Source organism: Rhinolophus hipposideros (assembly GCF_964194185.1).
Source record: "Rhinolophus hipposideros genome assembly, chromosome: 3".
Lineage (NCBI taxonomy): Eukaryota > Metazoa > Chordata > Mammalia > Chiroptera > Rhinolophidae > Rhinolophus > Rhinolophus hipposideros.
In genome coordinates this window covers 89,069,947-89,085,945 of record NC_138049.1, presented here as the reverse complement: position 1 = coordinate 89,085,945, position 15,999 = coordinate 89,069,947, and the positions used below count along the sequence as shown (strand labels likewise).

At 37.1% G+C, this 15,999-nt stretch overlaps 1 protein-coding gene across 1 annotated transcript in view; it reads right to left on the bottom strand.

The window, feature by feature from the left end:
• Positions 1 to 15,999, bottom strand: part of PKHD1 (PKHD1 ciliary IPT domain containing fibrocystin/polyductin) — a 442,189-nt gene that overhangs the window by 111,155 nt on the left and 315,035 nt on the right. The window contains exons 58-60 of the mRNA XM_081044785.1: positions 13,103 to 13,981; positions 12,226 to 12,394; positions 10,317 to 10,474 (exon numbers count right to left, since the gene is read on the bottom strand). Coding sequence (XP_080900911.1) covers positions 10,317 to 10,474; positions 12,226 to 12,394; positions 13,103 to 13,981 — 1,206 coding nt within the window. The remainder of the gene's footprint in view (positions 1 to 10,316; positions 10,475 to 12,225; positions 12,395 to 13,102; positions 13,982 to 15,999) is intronic.

Below are 15,999 nucleotides of genomic sequence, written 5' to 3'. Positions count from 1 at the left end.
GTATCTAGAATGGTTTCTAATTCTGGGGTTACTTTCTAAACTTAGAAATCCAAAATGCATCTGATGACCTATAAAATGACTTATACAAATGGAATTTAATAGGGATGAATAGAGTCTACAACATAGGTTAAAAAGTGAATTATCTGTATTATTTGTCACTCAGAACAAGGGAAGAAAGTTACCAATATGGTAATTATAGCTCCATGTATCTAACTAGCTCTTGAAATATGACTAGTGCAACTAGGAACTAAATTATAAATTGTATATCATTTTAATTAATTATAAAGTACAAAACTGATTAGTTATTGGAAATGTTTACATATACATGGAACACTTGTGCATGTGAATCTACATTTTCAATTGTAAAGTTTATGAAATCTAGATAAATGTTTGAAATCTAGATCAAATATTTCTGATGAAATGTAGTGTCTGAATTGAGATATGCTGTAACTATAAAATAAAAACAAAATTTCAAAGACATAGCATGAAAAAAGAAATGTAAAATATTTCAATAATTTTACACTAATATATTAGGCAGCCTTGTAAGAGAGTGAATGCCCACTTCCTTGGAAAAGTAAAGGTAGAGGTCATCTGTGCATTGAATGGAAAGTGGAAAAGGTTGACCTTCAAGGAACCATCAAAATAAAGATGTCATAATCTTATTCTTTCCAACTGGCCTATATTTTTGCAAACTAATGCATTAAAATGAGGCAATATTTCTCAAGATGCATTCTGAAATACACTAATTCCAAGCACACTAGTGTGTAATATAAACAATTATTCTCTAGTTAAAATGTTTGAGAAATATTGTATAACATAAATTTAAACAGTATTTTTAAATTTAATTGCAGGACTTATCAGAACCTTTAATATTTTAATTCACATGTTGAAGCTCTAAAGTGGCAACAGTCAGAGTTTTCAAAATTTATTTGACCACGAATCACATTTTTCACAATTTCCTGAGAATATTGAATGGGGAACATTCTTTAAAAAGGCTATTATACATAAGTAAAATTATAAAATTTACTCTGTGAAACTGTTGACTGGCAAACAAAATCTGAGTTTTTGACTTTTTCATTCATTCATTCAGCCATTTATTCCCTCATTCAGCAAACATTTACTAACCATCTATTATGTTCCAGGGATTGTATTAAAATTCAAAGAGGTTGCCTTCAAGGTACTCACAGTCTGATGAGAAGGCAGGCTTGTAAAGTGATGACAGCAGAGCATGAGACATGCTATAATGGAAATGAGTGATAGGTAAAGCAAGGGCATAAATAGGCAGAGACCCAACTACATGTGGAAGCCATGAAGCACTTCATAGGGGAGTTGCTACACTACAGCACAAAGGACAGCCCTGTGTCTGATGCTCTAACCACAACTCTTTTACTTTCCTCTTTCATCTATGCCTTTTAAAACTTTATCCAATGGTCTAGGCTCATGGCAAATTCCGTTTCCTTTATAGAGCCTTTGTCCATATCCCCAATTATACATGATCTCTCCAATATACTTTGTGCCAGTTTTATACCAACTGCTTTTCTCCATTGTGCAGCCTGGACCTCCTGCCCCCATGAATGAGGGCAGGAATGGTTTCTTATCTACCTTGATGTCCCTTCTAAGATACCCCAATAGTACATAGTGCTTCGCTCTCTCTGGGCACTTGATAAACATTTCTCTAAGATAGAAAACAAAAACAAAAACAAACAAACAAACAAAAACCCTACATAAACTCACTGAGGGAAAAGGGAAGCTACAGAAAAATCACCATAATAAATTTTTGGTCTCATGACCAAAACTCATGCTACTCTATTGTTATCATACAACCTCTAGTAGTTAACACTGGCTAAACACTTTTCATTTTTTTCTTTTCTTCCTCCCTTTTTCCACCCCCTCTCCCACTCCAGTTCAAGCCCTTGTCTCTCAGTCTAGTCGTGCAGGCCACAGCTCCCTGGCCCATGCTGGTATTATGAGCCTTGCGCTGCCCCCGGCTGAGGCAGTCAATCATCGCAGCCCATAGCAGCCCACAGAAGCTCACGCCAAACTCCAACTGTTCACAGCAGCCCAGCTCCAGGGAGAGCCATTATTCACAACCTTAGCTGCACAGGGTGCAGCTCACTGGCCCATGTGGGAATTGAACCAGCGACCTCAGCGTTAGGAACAGGGTGCTCCAATCACCTGAGCCACTGGTCTCTGATGTGACAAAGATTAGTTTGTACACGAAAAATGGTTATATATATATACACACATATATACATATGTATATATGTATATATGTATGTATTTATATATACACACACATATATATATGACTTTTTGTGGTTATTACATTGTCTTCTAAAAATGTAACAATAATTGACAGGTTTTTTTTAACTAAAAAATCTATTTGTTACCATGTAAAATGGAAATATGTGAATTATCCAGTTAAATATATCTCTGTATAGCACCTCAACAGATGATTCAGGCCACAGGATAATTATCTAGAAGTGGTTACGAGCCCAGACTTTGAAGTCAGACAAATACGGATTTAAATCTTTGTTCTGCACATTCTAGCTCAGGGGCCATAAAAAATTAGTTAACTTTTCTAAATCTCTATTTCTTTAAATGCTGAAAGGGGATAATAACCCCTACATGTCATGTTAAGGTTGTTGAAAAGATACATAGGAATGTCCATAAACCACTTACCATAATGGCTGGCACATGGAATATGCTAGATACACCATAACTGTTATTATTGTTAGCGGGGAGGGATAATTGCTGGAATAATTGCACAGTCTTGGTTTGCTTTGTTCTGTGTAGACAGAGCTATCTATGTGTGCGAAAAGCTGATAGATCTAAGAGAGCTAACACTGGAGAATGTATAGAAAGAAGGAAGAAAACCTAGAAGGAGAATATTGCATACGTTATAGCCTAGTGTGAAAAACACGGGTTCAGTCCTGAATCTTCTATTAATTAGTTGTATGACTTGAACAAGTTACCTAATGTCTCTACATCAGTTTCCACATCTACAAATGGAAGGAATTATCTATCTCATAAAGTAGATCCTCTTGACGGCATTAAATTAAATAAGATCATTCATCTGAAGGTCTCAGCACAGAGTCAGAAACGTGGCAGATACTCCACAAGCATTAGTTGTTAATGGAAGATTTGAGGAGCAAGACAATCTCAAGGATAAAATGCCTACATTGAAGAAAGGAAAAGGAAATTATTCCCATGGCTCATATGCCTTTTCACATCATCCTTTAAAATTCACACATGAAAAACCATTCCAATTCACAGTAGGAACTATTTCAAAATGCAGTTAAATATTGTTCTGCCACTCACTGCCTGGAGACTAGGCAAGTCATGGGGGAATGAGAGAATAAGGTGAAGGAAAGGTGCTCTTTGAGTCTTACAAAGTATCATCGGAAGCTTTATCTTCCTTTGCTTGGGATAAAAATCCCTGCAGCCACATATCCCAAAGATTCTAATATTTTCTGAGACTCCACTGTGCCTTTATATTTTAATACCCTGACATCTGGAATCCTAAAACTCTAATGTTTAACCATAAATATCTGCTGAGATTAAAGAGCTATATACCAAGTTTCAATCTTTGGGGCCTATAATTGCTTGGGAAAAGAGAATGGTATTTCCCCCTCTAGCTAGAAGAAAAAGACCTCTGCAAGCACAGATATTGGCAGACAAATTTTCTAACAACCGTTTCCTCTCTCCATTCTGTCCTCTCATTTTCTCCCTCCCTCTCCTTTCTCTCATTTTATAATACCATCTTGCTGTCATTCCCAGGACAAATGGGAAGAAAGAGAGAGAGAGCCTAGAAAGCTTAAAGAAAAGACACATTTCAAGACCTAGCAACAAAGAGTTGAGAAATCACGAGCCACTATTTGTTAAGCAGCTGAGCCCACCTCTCCACATTACTTGAGCTTTCCCATTATTCAGTTAGAAACCATTTCATCACTCTATGCGCTCACAGTCAAATGCCAGCTTTATTTTCTTTTTTATCCACCGAATCTTTTAGTTTTGATTTGAGCCGAGTCACTTTTAAGGTCTCCACAATGGTTTATAACTTTCTTTCTGAAGAGGCATCCAAGAAGTAACACAATTTGAAAAATGTTTTTTACCCTCTCGTGGTTAAGAATGAGAAACTCTCACCTGCCCTGAAGGTGGATTGGGTCCGAAATCCTGGTCAGACCACAGCACTTTGCTGGGAATAATGTCAAGGAGAGTGTGGGAAAAGCTTATCATGAGTTTAGGCTTTTAGTATAATGACTCAATGTAGAATTTGAAAAATAAACTTAGCATTGTGCCCATTTTTATCCAGTGATATATTATGAAAGTGACGTTTTGAGGTTACTCAACTCACTCGATACTAGGAAAAATAATCCATATTTTTAAAAAATGGTTTGATATATTATGTTTCAAAGACATTATTTAGAATGCAAATATCACTGTATCATTTTATTATTTCTTTTCCTTTTGGAAATATATCCAGTGTGTATATAAGCAAGTATGTTTATGTCTGTGGTATTCTTAATTATTCATGAGAAATTGAAACTGCCCACTTTAAATTAAAAATATTAACTGTCTTCTTAACATCCTGTTTATTTTAAAGGGAACATAAAGCTCTGTAGAAGTGATTCTCAAACCTTAGTACTACAGAATCACTTGGGAGAGTTTTTGTTGTTAGTGGTGGTTTTTATTTTTTTATTTTTTTATTTTTTTTCTGTGTGTATGTTTAAACACAATGGACAAAGGTCTGCACCTCACACAAACCTGTTGACTCAAAATACTCTCAACATACAAATGAATATTTAATGTCCTAGGTGATTCAGATGATAAGCCAGCTTTGGAGCCACCATCCTAAGCACATTAAATGTATCTCCTGAAAAAAAGAAGAAATTTTGACAGGAGAACAAGCATTTTTTGTTTTGTTTTGTTTGTTTTAAAATTTCCAGCCTTTTGAGGACCAATACTTTTAGAAATACAGTATAATTTATTAGACAAATTAGACATACAAAAGTCCAAGTTTTGTTTGTTAGATTCAACAGACATAAAATTATTCTATTAGATTGCTATGTTCCTAAATGGTAAATCCCTCCAATTATCTAATTGTGGACTGATGCAAGAATTTGTGGGCTAGCACAGGTCAGTGGACCACTCATGGGGTAGCTCATATTAGGTCCCCATTATTGTCCACTTCCTAATTGCACTGCCTGCCCCTAGTCCCTCTCCCACCTATTATCCATTCACTCCACAGCAGTTTGTATGGTCTTTTCAGAGAGTGAATAAAATCCTGTCACCTCCTTTTTTAAAACCCTCCAACACCATCTTATTAAATTACACTGGCCTATATTAGGAGCTGGATCCTGACTAGCTCCAACTATTCCCCTCCTCATTCACCACATACCAGTCACACGGGACTCCTCAGACACTTTGAGGCCATTCTTGTCTCAGAGCCCCTGCTCTGGCTGGTCCTTCTCTCTGGAGAAGGTCTCCTAATTCAGGTTTCACTGGAAATGTAACTCTCTTTCGAATAGCCACTCCCTTCACACACACACACACACACACACACACACACCCCAAACTATCTCTCTAGCCCAAAACCCTATTTTATTTTCTTTATACCTCTCATCACTAATGGAATATTTTTGTTTATTTGTTCATACACACACACACACACACAGACACACACACATATATGACATATATATTTCCACTGGAACAGAAGTTTGATGAAAGCAGGGACATTATCTTGTTCACAACTATAGTTCCTATCCTTAGAAAGGCACTGGTAGATGGTGAGTAGTCAAAATGATTTCACTGAATGAATGAACAGGCAACTTCAGTGCGTAGCAGGCTAAAGGTGCTCTGAAATGCTAGCTTCCTTTTTATCTCCCTTCTGTTGTCTTCATCAAGTCTGAGAAATTGTAAAATGTCATTGAAACTAAAGCTCTGATTTTTTTCAGTTCTCTCCCACCAACACGTGTTCCAAATGTATGAACTGGTCTGAGCAGTGATGCCACCCATTTGTAGTCTGAGACACAAGAAATGAGTAAGAAGAAAGTACAAAGCTCTGATGTCTATCTAGTTCTACCTAAATGGGATATTAATTTCAAGACTTTGTTTTTCTAAATGATTTGAATTTTCAGACGATCAGATGCCTCCAAAATCAAAGTAAATCCTTTCTGGAATAAAATGCAAATGGTTCTTAGAAGATCTCCTGCTTGGGATTAGCCATGCATATTTCAAAGTTGGCTGCAATGCAAACTTACAGATAAGTTCAAAACAAAATTAACAGCTTACTTTTCCCCTGGCTACACACCCTGCGTTACACAGATAAAAAACCCACTGGCACAGCATTCCCCATGGCTGATCCACATGGATAATTTTTGCTCCTAATGCTGGAGTATATGACAATATGCCGAGACCTGTGGATATCTGTGTGAGTGGATAGTTTTGCACATGAACTTAAATGTGCAAATAAAATCTGTTTTTTTTTTCCTTTCAAATTAAAAATAAACCTCAAAGGCAATGGACTCCACACTTTTTGTTAATGAAATCAAAAAAGGGCATAAGGATGTGTTAAACTCAATGTCATTTGGAATAAATGTGAGAGTTGGTTCCAGTGGTCTCCATTTTCATTTTTGCTGTACTGCTCTCACTGTTTTACAGAAGACCATGGATTCTTGTCTTGAAGAGGAAAAATACAAAATAGACGTTCATTCTCTCCAGATTAAATTTGTCCTTTTCTCATCCACCAGATGTGAACAGGAATTGGATAGTAGCACAGAAGAGAATGGTTTAAAAAATAAAGAGACTTGAATTAGGCAAGGAGGGATCTATACATATTTTGGAAGTCACAGGAAAACGCTACAATTCTGTTAGCACCCGGAAGGCACCATTTAGTATGTGCTGTCTCCTTCAATGCAAGAGGACACAGATTGTATTTTTAGTGCAGTAAACAGCAGATCCTACTGTGGGAATCCTTGCAGTTGGTACCTCTGGCAAAACCTCATTTAAAATGTTATAAAGCTTTAAAACATCAGGAATTTAAGACAGTCAGTCATATATACCACCTTGTATACTTTCGGCCACTCACGCACATTCTCATTATTGTTGACACACTGATAGTAAATGGTATATAATAGTATAATACATGATAACACGGGGTTTTACCATGGAGTCATGTTTCACAACTAAGACAGGGAGTGATGAAAATAAAATACACAGCACCACAAGAGCACCACACATCGCATGGTAAGCAGCCACCTAAGAGTTCATCAAAACAACATTATTATTCACATGTGGAGAATTTGAGAGGTATTTTAGAGCTCTTATTTGTAACAGACATTTTCAGCACCACACTCATGGTTTTTGGCACTCACATTGACAAATCAAAGACTGCTACTACAAAAACTCACAGCTCCCTTCTGAAAAAGGTATTTCCTGGTCATAAGAAAGAGAATAATCGGCCTTTGTTCTGGGAAAGCCAAAGGGCTGAAGAGTTAATGCCTCCCTTAGCATCCTCAGCCAGAGATAGATAGGGATTTGAAGTACAAATACCTTAGCTTCCTCACAGCTTAGCTGGGATAATTTTGGGTCGTGTTCCCATGGTCTCCTGGGGTTCCCCACCAGACTTGAGCTCCAGCTATCCACCAGTTTGATAACACAACCATTACTGATTTCATTCCTTTCCCCGTCTCACTTCCCCACTTCTCCACGTTCCTCATTTCAACGCCTACCTCTCCCACATAAACTATTTGGATTCTAAGCCTTGTATCAAGGGGAACCCAAATTAAGATACTATCTTCAGCTGTTATTCTTTTGTGAAATGTAATTTTTTATTAAATACCCTGGGACATGTATCCCCTTTCACTAATTCTACAGAAATGTGATCCTCACCAAAAACCACAAGTTGAGAAAAACCTCACAATTATTCATGTACTTATTTTAAAATACAAAGATGTTTTCTCGATACCATACACACCTATAAAAGTGGGATGATTCTTAAAACCAATAGAATAACTTACTAGAGAAAGCTATTTGAGTAGACGTACTAGCAAATGGGAGACTAGTTAACTGTCTTTTTTTTTCCTTTTAATACTCTGCACATATTTTCTCAATATATACTTTTCCCTGGTTTTCATTATTTTGTGCAAAAATGTATTTGGTGGTTACATTCAACAGATATAACTGACATATCAAAATGAATATTTACTTAGCATGTTCCATGCACTCAGTACTGACTTTTTGAAACCTATCTTGTAATCCCCATAGTTTGTCACTCTATTGCAAAGATAAGTCTTCAATCTATAAAAAAAAAAAAAAAAATCGAGAAATTTATGGAAAAGTAGAGAAGCATGAAATTGTATGGTAATTAAAAGACTTATGTGAAACTTCTCTAAATGACAAATGTTATAAAGTAGTAGTAGTTTACATGGAAGAAGTGAACACAAGTAAAAAAGATACTTGGAGACTTCTTGGTTCCAGGGTTCCTTATTACAGATATATCCTCACACCAATGACCTGAAGGCCTCAATTTATTCTTAATATTCTTGAATGGTTTGGAGCAAATAGCATTAATAATCTCCTTAGTTACCAATAATTCATTCATTTGATCAGTTCATCAACTAATATTTGTTGAGCATGCCCCAAATACAGAAGAGTAAACAGAGCAAAATTCTTGTCCTCATCAAGTTTGCACTCTAAAATGGCAAAGAGTAAATCAACAAGTAAACAAGTACATTTATAATATAATTTCAAGTAATGGAACCCTGGCAAAACATAATCAGGCACAGCAGGGCTAGAGAATAATGGAGGAATATTTATTTTCGATAGGATGATCAGGGATGGCTTCTCTAAAGAGTTATCATTCAAACAGGAAAAGCTAGCTCTGCAAAGAAATGAGAACAGGATTTTTCTGGCAGAAGAAATAGCTAATGCAAAAGCTCTGAAGTAAGGATTAGCTTATCATATTAAAGAAAAAAAATAAGCCAATGATGAGTAAGTTAAAAGGGTGTCACAGAAGATAAAATGAGAGAGGTAGGTAGGAACCATACTACAAGACTTTGTAGGCTTACAGTTTGGATTTCATTCTGAGGGGGATAGAAAGTCATTGGAAAGTTGAAAAGATCATTCTGGAAATCTGAAAAATGAACTATGGGACACAGGAGTGGAAGAAAGAAGACCAGTTAGAAAGATACTCCCTTGTCAGGTGGGAGATGACGATGGTTAGAAGTGGGAGAATTTGGGTTAGACAAAAGAATAAATTATTATTTTTTTACCTAAATAACCTCATGAATGATGGTACCAATTACGGAGGTGGACATATCTACTGGCAAGAAGCAGGTAGTGGATGGGGACAGAGATCAAGCTTTCCATTTAGAACATGTTGAATCTGAGATGCCAATTATACTTCCCAAGGGAGTCAGTTGGATATACCAGATCAAAGTTCAGGGTCAAGTCCGGGCTAAAGATATAAAAAGGAAGTCATCAGCATTAAATGGTATTTCAAGTTTGGACTTGGGAGGAAGATTAAGGAGAGAAGAAAACAGATCTGGCGACATACTTCTGGGACATTCATACATTCAGAACTTAAAAAGGGAAAGACTAAAAGAGAAGTCTGAAGAATCAATCACAGAAGTAGGAAGAAAGCTGGGAAAATTCTTTAGATTTACTGAGAGCAGGTTCTACCTGACCCCAAATAAAACTCAGAGTTTCATTGTTTGTGGAAGTCGAAGGACAATGACTTCTCCAGGGATCCCATTATAAAAATTGATAGCTAAGTGGGCTTTGGCTGTATAAGAAAGAAGAAGGAGTTTTGATCACAGCATTTCCCTCCCTCCCCAAGGACAGTTAGAAGATGGAGAAAAGGAAAGCAAAACTGCATACCATCTACTATACCACCCTTCCAGACTGAGAGCCCTTAAATCCTGATGGAATTAAGGGAAAGATAGAAATCAGAAGCCAGAGGAGCTTGTTCCACGGCTGACACTGTGAAACAGTGAGCACTAGCGTGCTGCTTCAGGCTCAGGTGATCAAGTCAGTGAGAGCATTGTTCTGTTCACCTGTGCACAGACCTGGGTGTCAGGAATTGGTCCCTTTGACATAGACACAGGCAATCTCATGAAGGCCACAACAATGATCATGATATCTCTTAATCACTCAACATTCCTGTGATACAGGTGAGTTGAGCAGTGATTAGCACAGACTTCAACTCTAGAACTCATTTCCTCTCCAGGATGTTTAGACAACATGGCCAATACAGCCCCTTCACATACACACTCCCTCGAATGGAGGCATTGAGTTCTGATATAACCAACCTGTGTTGAAGAAGGATCCAGTCCATTCTGCCTCGGTTTTAGGAAATACAGAAACTGGTGGAGGTAGACCCAGGGCTCTCCCATCCAGATCCTTAAAGAGATATTTTCTTGGACTTTCACAATCCGATTCAGGGCAGACCAGTACTCCTAAATCGTTCCTGTGAAGACAGACAGAAAGCAGCTCTCATTTCATAATAAGCAGCAAAAAGAAAATATATCGGTGTTACTAATCTGATGAAAGTAAATTCAACACAATTTTACTATTAATAATGTGTTACACAGACATGAAATAAAACTCTAGAGAAAATGTTATTTCCCAGTATATGGTCAAGAAGACAGTATTATTAACCAAATATTCTGGATATATAATCTTTACATAGATTGCTAATTTTCTAAGAAGCAAGATACAACAAAATGCTCCTAACTGCCCTGTTTCCCTGAAAATAAGACCTCGCCAGACAATCAGATCTAATGCGTCTTTTGGAGCAAAAATTAATATAAAACCTTCTCTTATATTATAGTCAAATATATTAATTTTTGCTCTAAAAGACACTGATTGTCCAGCTAGGTCTTATTTTCAGGGAAACAGGGTATAATATCTACTGAAAATAATGTAATCATTTCTATATGGAACTTTGGAGCTTTGCAGTATTTTAAGATTGTCATTATAAATATCAATTATATTTGTGCTATATACAAACAAGATCAAAATAGAAATTCTCATTCAACAAATGTCTATTAGAAATCTACTACTTACAGGTTGAGGAATATAATGGTGATAAATATAGACAAGGTTTCTATGCTTTCAGAATTTGGAGTCAGGCTAGGTATATAAACAAATAATGGGCAAGTATAACATTGAGTTATAGAGAATTTATTTGATTTCCCCTAGTCTAATACTTTTAGGTACCATTAGTAATAATATTAAATATGTATTGCATGCCAACCCTGTGTTAAGTATTAATAGTACAAAGAATCAGATGCTAATATCATTTAGCTTTATAACTATTTCATCCCATAAGTAAGACATGAACATAAGGAAAGTTGGACAGTAGAAGAAAAATGATAGAATAACCCAAGTTGCATAATGATGATACCTAATAACGTTTTGGTGCCAAAAGTGGGCTCAGGGATGGGCATCTTAAAAAGAACAGTGTTGGGCTACACATATTCACTTGCCATTTAGGGTGATTTTTCTTGACTCTTATTTTCCAACTAAAGGAGTTTTCTCCAAAGTTGTGGGGAAGAAAAAGTAGCCCATACTCCCTGCTCCTGACTTTTCTACTCCCTTTTATGGGAAAAATAATGCTTTCGCTAGTTTTCAGTTTCTTGAATAAAATTCTCAGATCATATGTTCCGTTACACCTGGTCTGAGCACCAACATCTGTCTAAGTTACATGGGTCAGTTCAGGGATTCCTGACAGTAGACATGGTCTCCTCCTCCCCACCAGTCCCTTCACAAGGGCTCCCAAGCTTCCTTCTGAAGACTAGTGACATCATACTCTATGGAAGAGTCAAGAACTAGGGTCAATTTTTTTCTGGTGACTGAAAAACATCCCAAAGAAGTATCTCTAATAAAGACAAAAATAATAAAACGATATCAAGGAAACTTAGACACCATCACTTCTGCCCCCTCCTTTAGCCAGAGAAATTCACATGGCTGAGCCCAGATTCAAGAGAGAGGAATAGCCTCTGCCTCTTTAGTAAAAGAGATTGCAAAAATCATGTATTAAAGCACATGAACATAAGAGGGGTAAACAATTAAAGTCGTTCAACTAACCTACTTTACCTTTCCAAAAGGACTTATTTCTATTTCCACTGATGATTTTATTTAAAAAAATGTGTAAGGATTTGAATAATTGCAAAATACTTCATAGATATGGTTTATTATAAATAGTAAAACCGGTACCTGCTTTGTAAAGGAGGAAAGTAGAACTTGTTTTTATCTTTGATATTTAGCATCTTGGTCCTCTCTGCTGTTATGGGATGAGTGATTCCAGTATTCTCTGCATTGGGCAGGATGCAGACATCCAGGTCATCACTATAGCAACTCTTCACAAAACTAGAAAAGGTGACATCTAAAAAAAATTTTAAAGATATCATAATATTAGATTATATAAACTACCAAACTCAAATATAGACTACACAACTAAATACTCTTATAGTAATGTATGTCCAGGAGTTAGTTTAAGCTATCCAGGGTAATTCCAGGAGTTTACATAAATCTTGACTTAAAATATCTGGAATTCTGCATGACATGGACATAGTTTGCAGAACAGAAGAGTATCCCAACACACTCATGGATTAAGAGCAACAATACAATACTCATGTATTTATCAAAGTTTTGATCAAAATCCAATGAGGAGTACAATAATACGAAAGAGACCTGATAGAAAATTACTGCACAGGTGGTGGTATAACTTGGATTTTATTTCTGGCTGCCCCACGAATTACCAAAAAACCTCAGTGGGGCACAATTTCTGCATCTAAGTTTCCTCCTTTGTATAGTAAGAAAAATAACACCTCCCTAAGAGAATTGCCATGTAATCAAATTAAATTATTGCTGTGAAAACTCTTCAACATGTGCAAAGCAGTGATTTTTTTTTAAGGAATCACTCACTGTCATTATAGACCATCATTATGGTAATCAGTACACAGCAGGTGGTCAGCGGGACACCAAGCATTGAACTACACTGCACCCTCTAGTTGATACAATTTCAGAATATTAAAAATTCTATGCACTGATGTATGAAATTATGTTGTTTAGATAAGCCCAAACATCCTACCTTGGAGTTTCATGATTCCTGCAATTGAATGGCCATTTCTCACTTTGTGCCACGGTTCCTGAGGCCACTGATTTGGTTCAGAGGTGAATACAGGCCACAGAATACCAACTCGACCTCCTCTTGGGTTCAAAGGAGCTCGGTCTGTTAATGTCATGTTGGCTGAGCAAGGCTTAACCCTGTCCTGAATGCAGTCAAAAGAGGAACTAGTGGCCACAAGGACTGACTTCCTTAGTACAATCTGCACGTTTTCAACAGAGCTCTGTCGAACCGAAGACACATATACTGTTGCCAAGAGACCAATCGTGTTGTCCACCAGAGTGACGTTCTCTATCTCCATGCTGTTCTCCACATGAAGCATGGCACCATAGTCAAAGTTCTTGAAAGCCAAAAAGCCAGAGATACTAGTACAGTTGTCAAGTCCACTTTCCTTATAAAGATGAAGGCCATGAAGACTTGAGTGGGCCACATTGTCAGCCCAAAGGGCTTCAAGAGAGGAACACCTGTGGCCTCGGATGTGAAAGCCAAGTCTCTCTGATCCTGCCACAACATTGCCACGGAGATTGATGTCCTTTGCCTGGTTCACTTTGATTCCTGCGACCCAAACTGTGGACCAGGCTGACTGTGTCATCAGAGCCACAAGGTTATTATAGAGAGAATAGGCCTGACCCTCCAAATCAATGCCATGACCAGCTGTATTAAACACTACATTGTCTTTTAAAATGATCCCATGACTGGCAATTGCGTGAATGCCCCCACCGCAGCTTTGGTGCAGAGTAGAAGATATTATCCAGGATCCTGCTGACACATTAGTGAGTTCAATGGATGAAAACAATGGTGACCCAAAGTTCTGAATTTCTACATTGAAAAGTTGAAGGACACCTGCAAACAAAATGCATATCATTAGGTACTTTCTTCTTCCCTACACAAGGCAGAAGGATGGTCCAATTATGGGTACAAGAATATGCAGATTTTTATTAAAATATAATTGCTTATTCTCAGCACAAATATATTACATGCCAGTGAAACTGCAGGCCATGCTAGAGCACGGTGACAGGAACAGGACAGATGGCCAATTTGTGTAGTTGAGCACCATGCAAGAAGTGAACCAGCAGAAAGACTGCCTTGGTCCTGAACCTCTGACATTGCTGACTCATCCTGGGATTCTGAAATCATCCCCATGGGAAAGGAAAGAGAACCTGTACTGGATGCTTTTTATGGACCAGGAGTTATGCTGATTTTCATGCCTATATTATCTCAGTGCATTTTAACATCCCTGTGAGAGAGACGTTTTTATAGACAAAGAAACATAATAAAATTGCCCTGCATTGTTGTAAAACTCTGACATGAGCTTGTGAATTCCTTAAGGGTAAACTTGGGTCTTTCATCAAGAAAAAAGTTCTTGAAAGCCAAAAAGCCAGAGATTAGGAAACCCTGTTTTCCTAATATGGTTACTTCAGTGTATTAGGTGCTCAATAAATGTGAATGAATAAAATAAATGAAGAGTAAGAAAAGTCATTCAGCTAGAAAATGGCAGAAGTAACATTCAAATTCAAATATGATTCTGAAGCCCTTGTTAAATAAACTTTTATTTCTGAAAACATTTTAAATTTATTGAAAAGTTGCAAAGACAGCATGGAGAGTTCCTGTATACCTTGCACTCCATTTCTCCTACTGTTAGTATCTGACATAACTCTGGTTTGCCAAAACTAAAAAATTAACATCGATGCATTACTATTAACTGAACTCAAGACATTATTCAGATTCCACCAGCTTTTTTATTAATGCCCCTCTTCTGTCCCACAATCCATCTAAGTTCCCACATTGTATTAAGAACCTTTGCATTTGTCTATAACATACTCTACAGTCTGGCAGTACTTTGGGAAGAAATTGAAACAGCATGTGCAGCTATACAAGTAGCCACTTTGGTCAACAGTTTCAATTAATAGAGGCCCTGTCTTGTTCTCCCTCCCTGATTCTCCATCTTCATCAACTTCAGGATGGTCTCATTTCTACAATACCAGGATCCAGCCTTTGTCTCAGTCTTCTAAAGCAGGATTTCTCAACCTTAACACTATTGACATTTTGGACTAGAAAATCCTTTCTTGTGGGAGACTGACCTGCACGGTGTAGGTCAGTTAGCATTTACCCACTTGATTCCAGAAGCCCCATCCCTCAAACATGTGACAAGCAAAATAACTCCAGATATTACCAAATGCCCTTTGGGGGTTGTAGGGAGGAGCAAAATCACTTCTGTTGAGAACTAGTGAAGTGACACCTTATATAGAGAGAGCTTGTTCTATGGACCAGAAATCCAGAACTCCTAATGTAGAACTTAAAGATCTAAACACTGCCCTTTATCATATTAGTGAAACAGATATGCCAACAAAATGTGTTCCATGCTCAACATACCAGGGGAGCCAAAAAAATGTATATACATGACTTGTATTCATCGTTTGCTATGGGTATATATCGAGTATTACAATTTTAATACAGTTTTTTTCCTTTCTTAAAATGTGTATGTATATTTTTTGGCACCCTCTGTATTTGGGAAGTGGGTAAATCCTTTATTCCAGGCCTTCTCAGAGCCTTTACTATATTCATGTACACAGTGACATTCTAAGATGGAGCTACAGAGAAAGCCTTTGCCCAAATTTTTGACTAGGAAACAACTTTGGAATAATATTTAAGGAATACAAGTTGACAAAATAAGGTGCTAATCAAATAATTTTGCAGCATTACAAGAGCTAAAGCTTGAAAGAAACAAGAGAGATTGAACTGATCCTTAAAGCAGTTTAGGATATGGAAATCATTTTTATTTAAATTTACGTTATTAATTTATAGCATGAGCTGAGGTCTGTCACCAACTATAGCATGCTACTGGGATGGACTAATAGAAA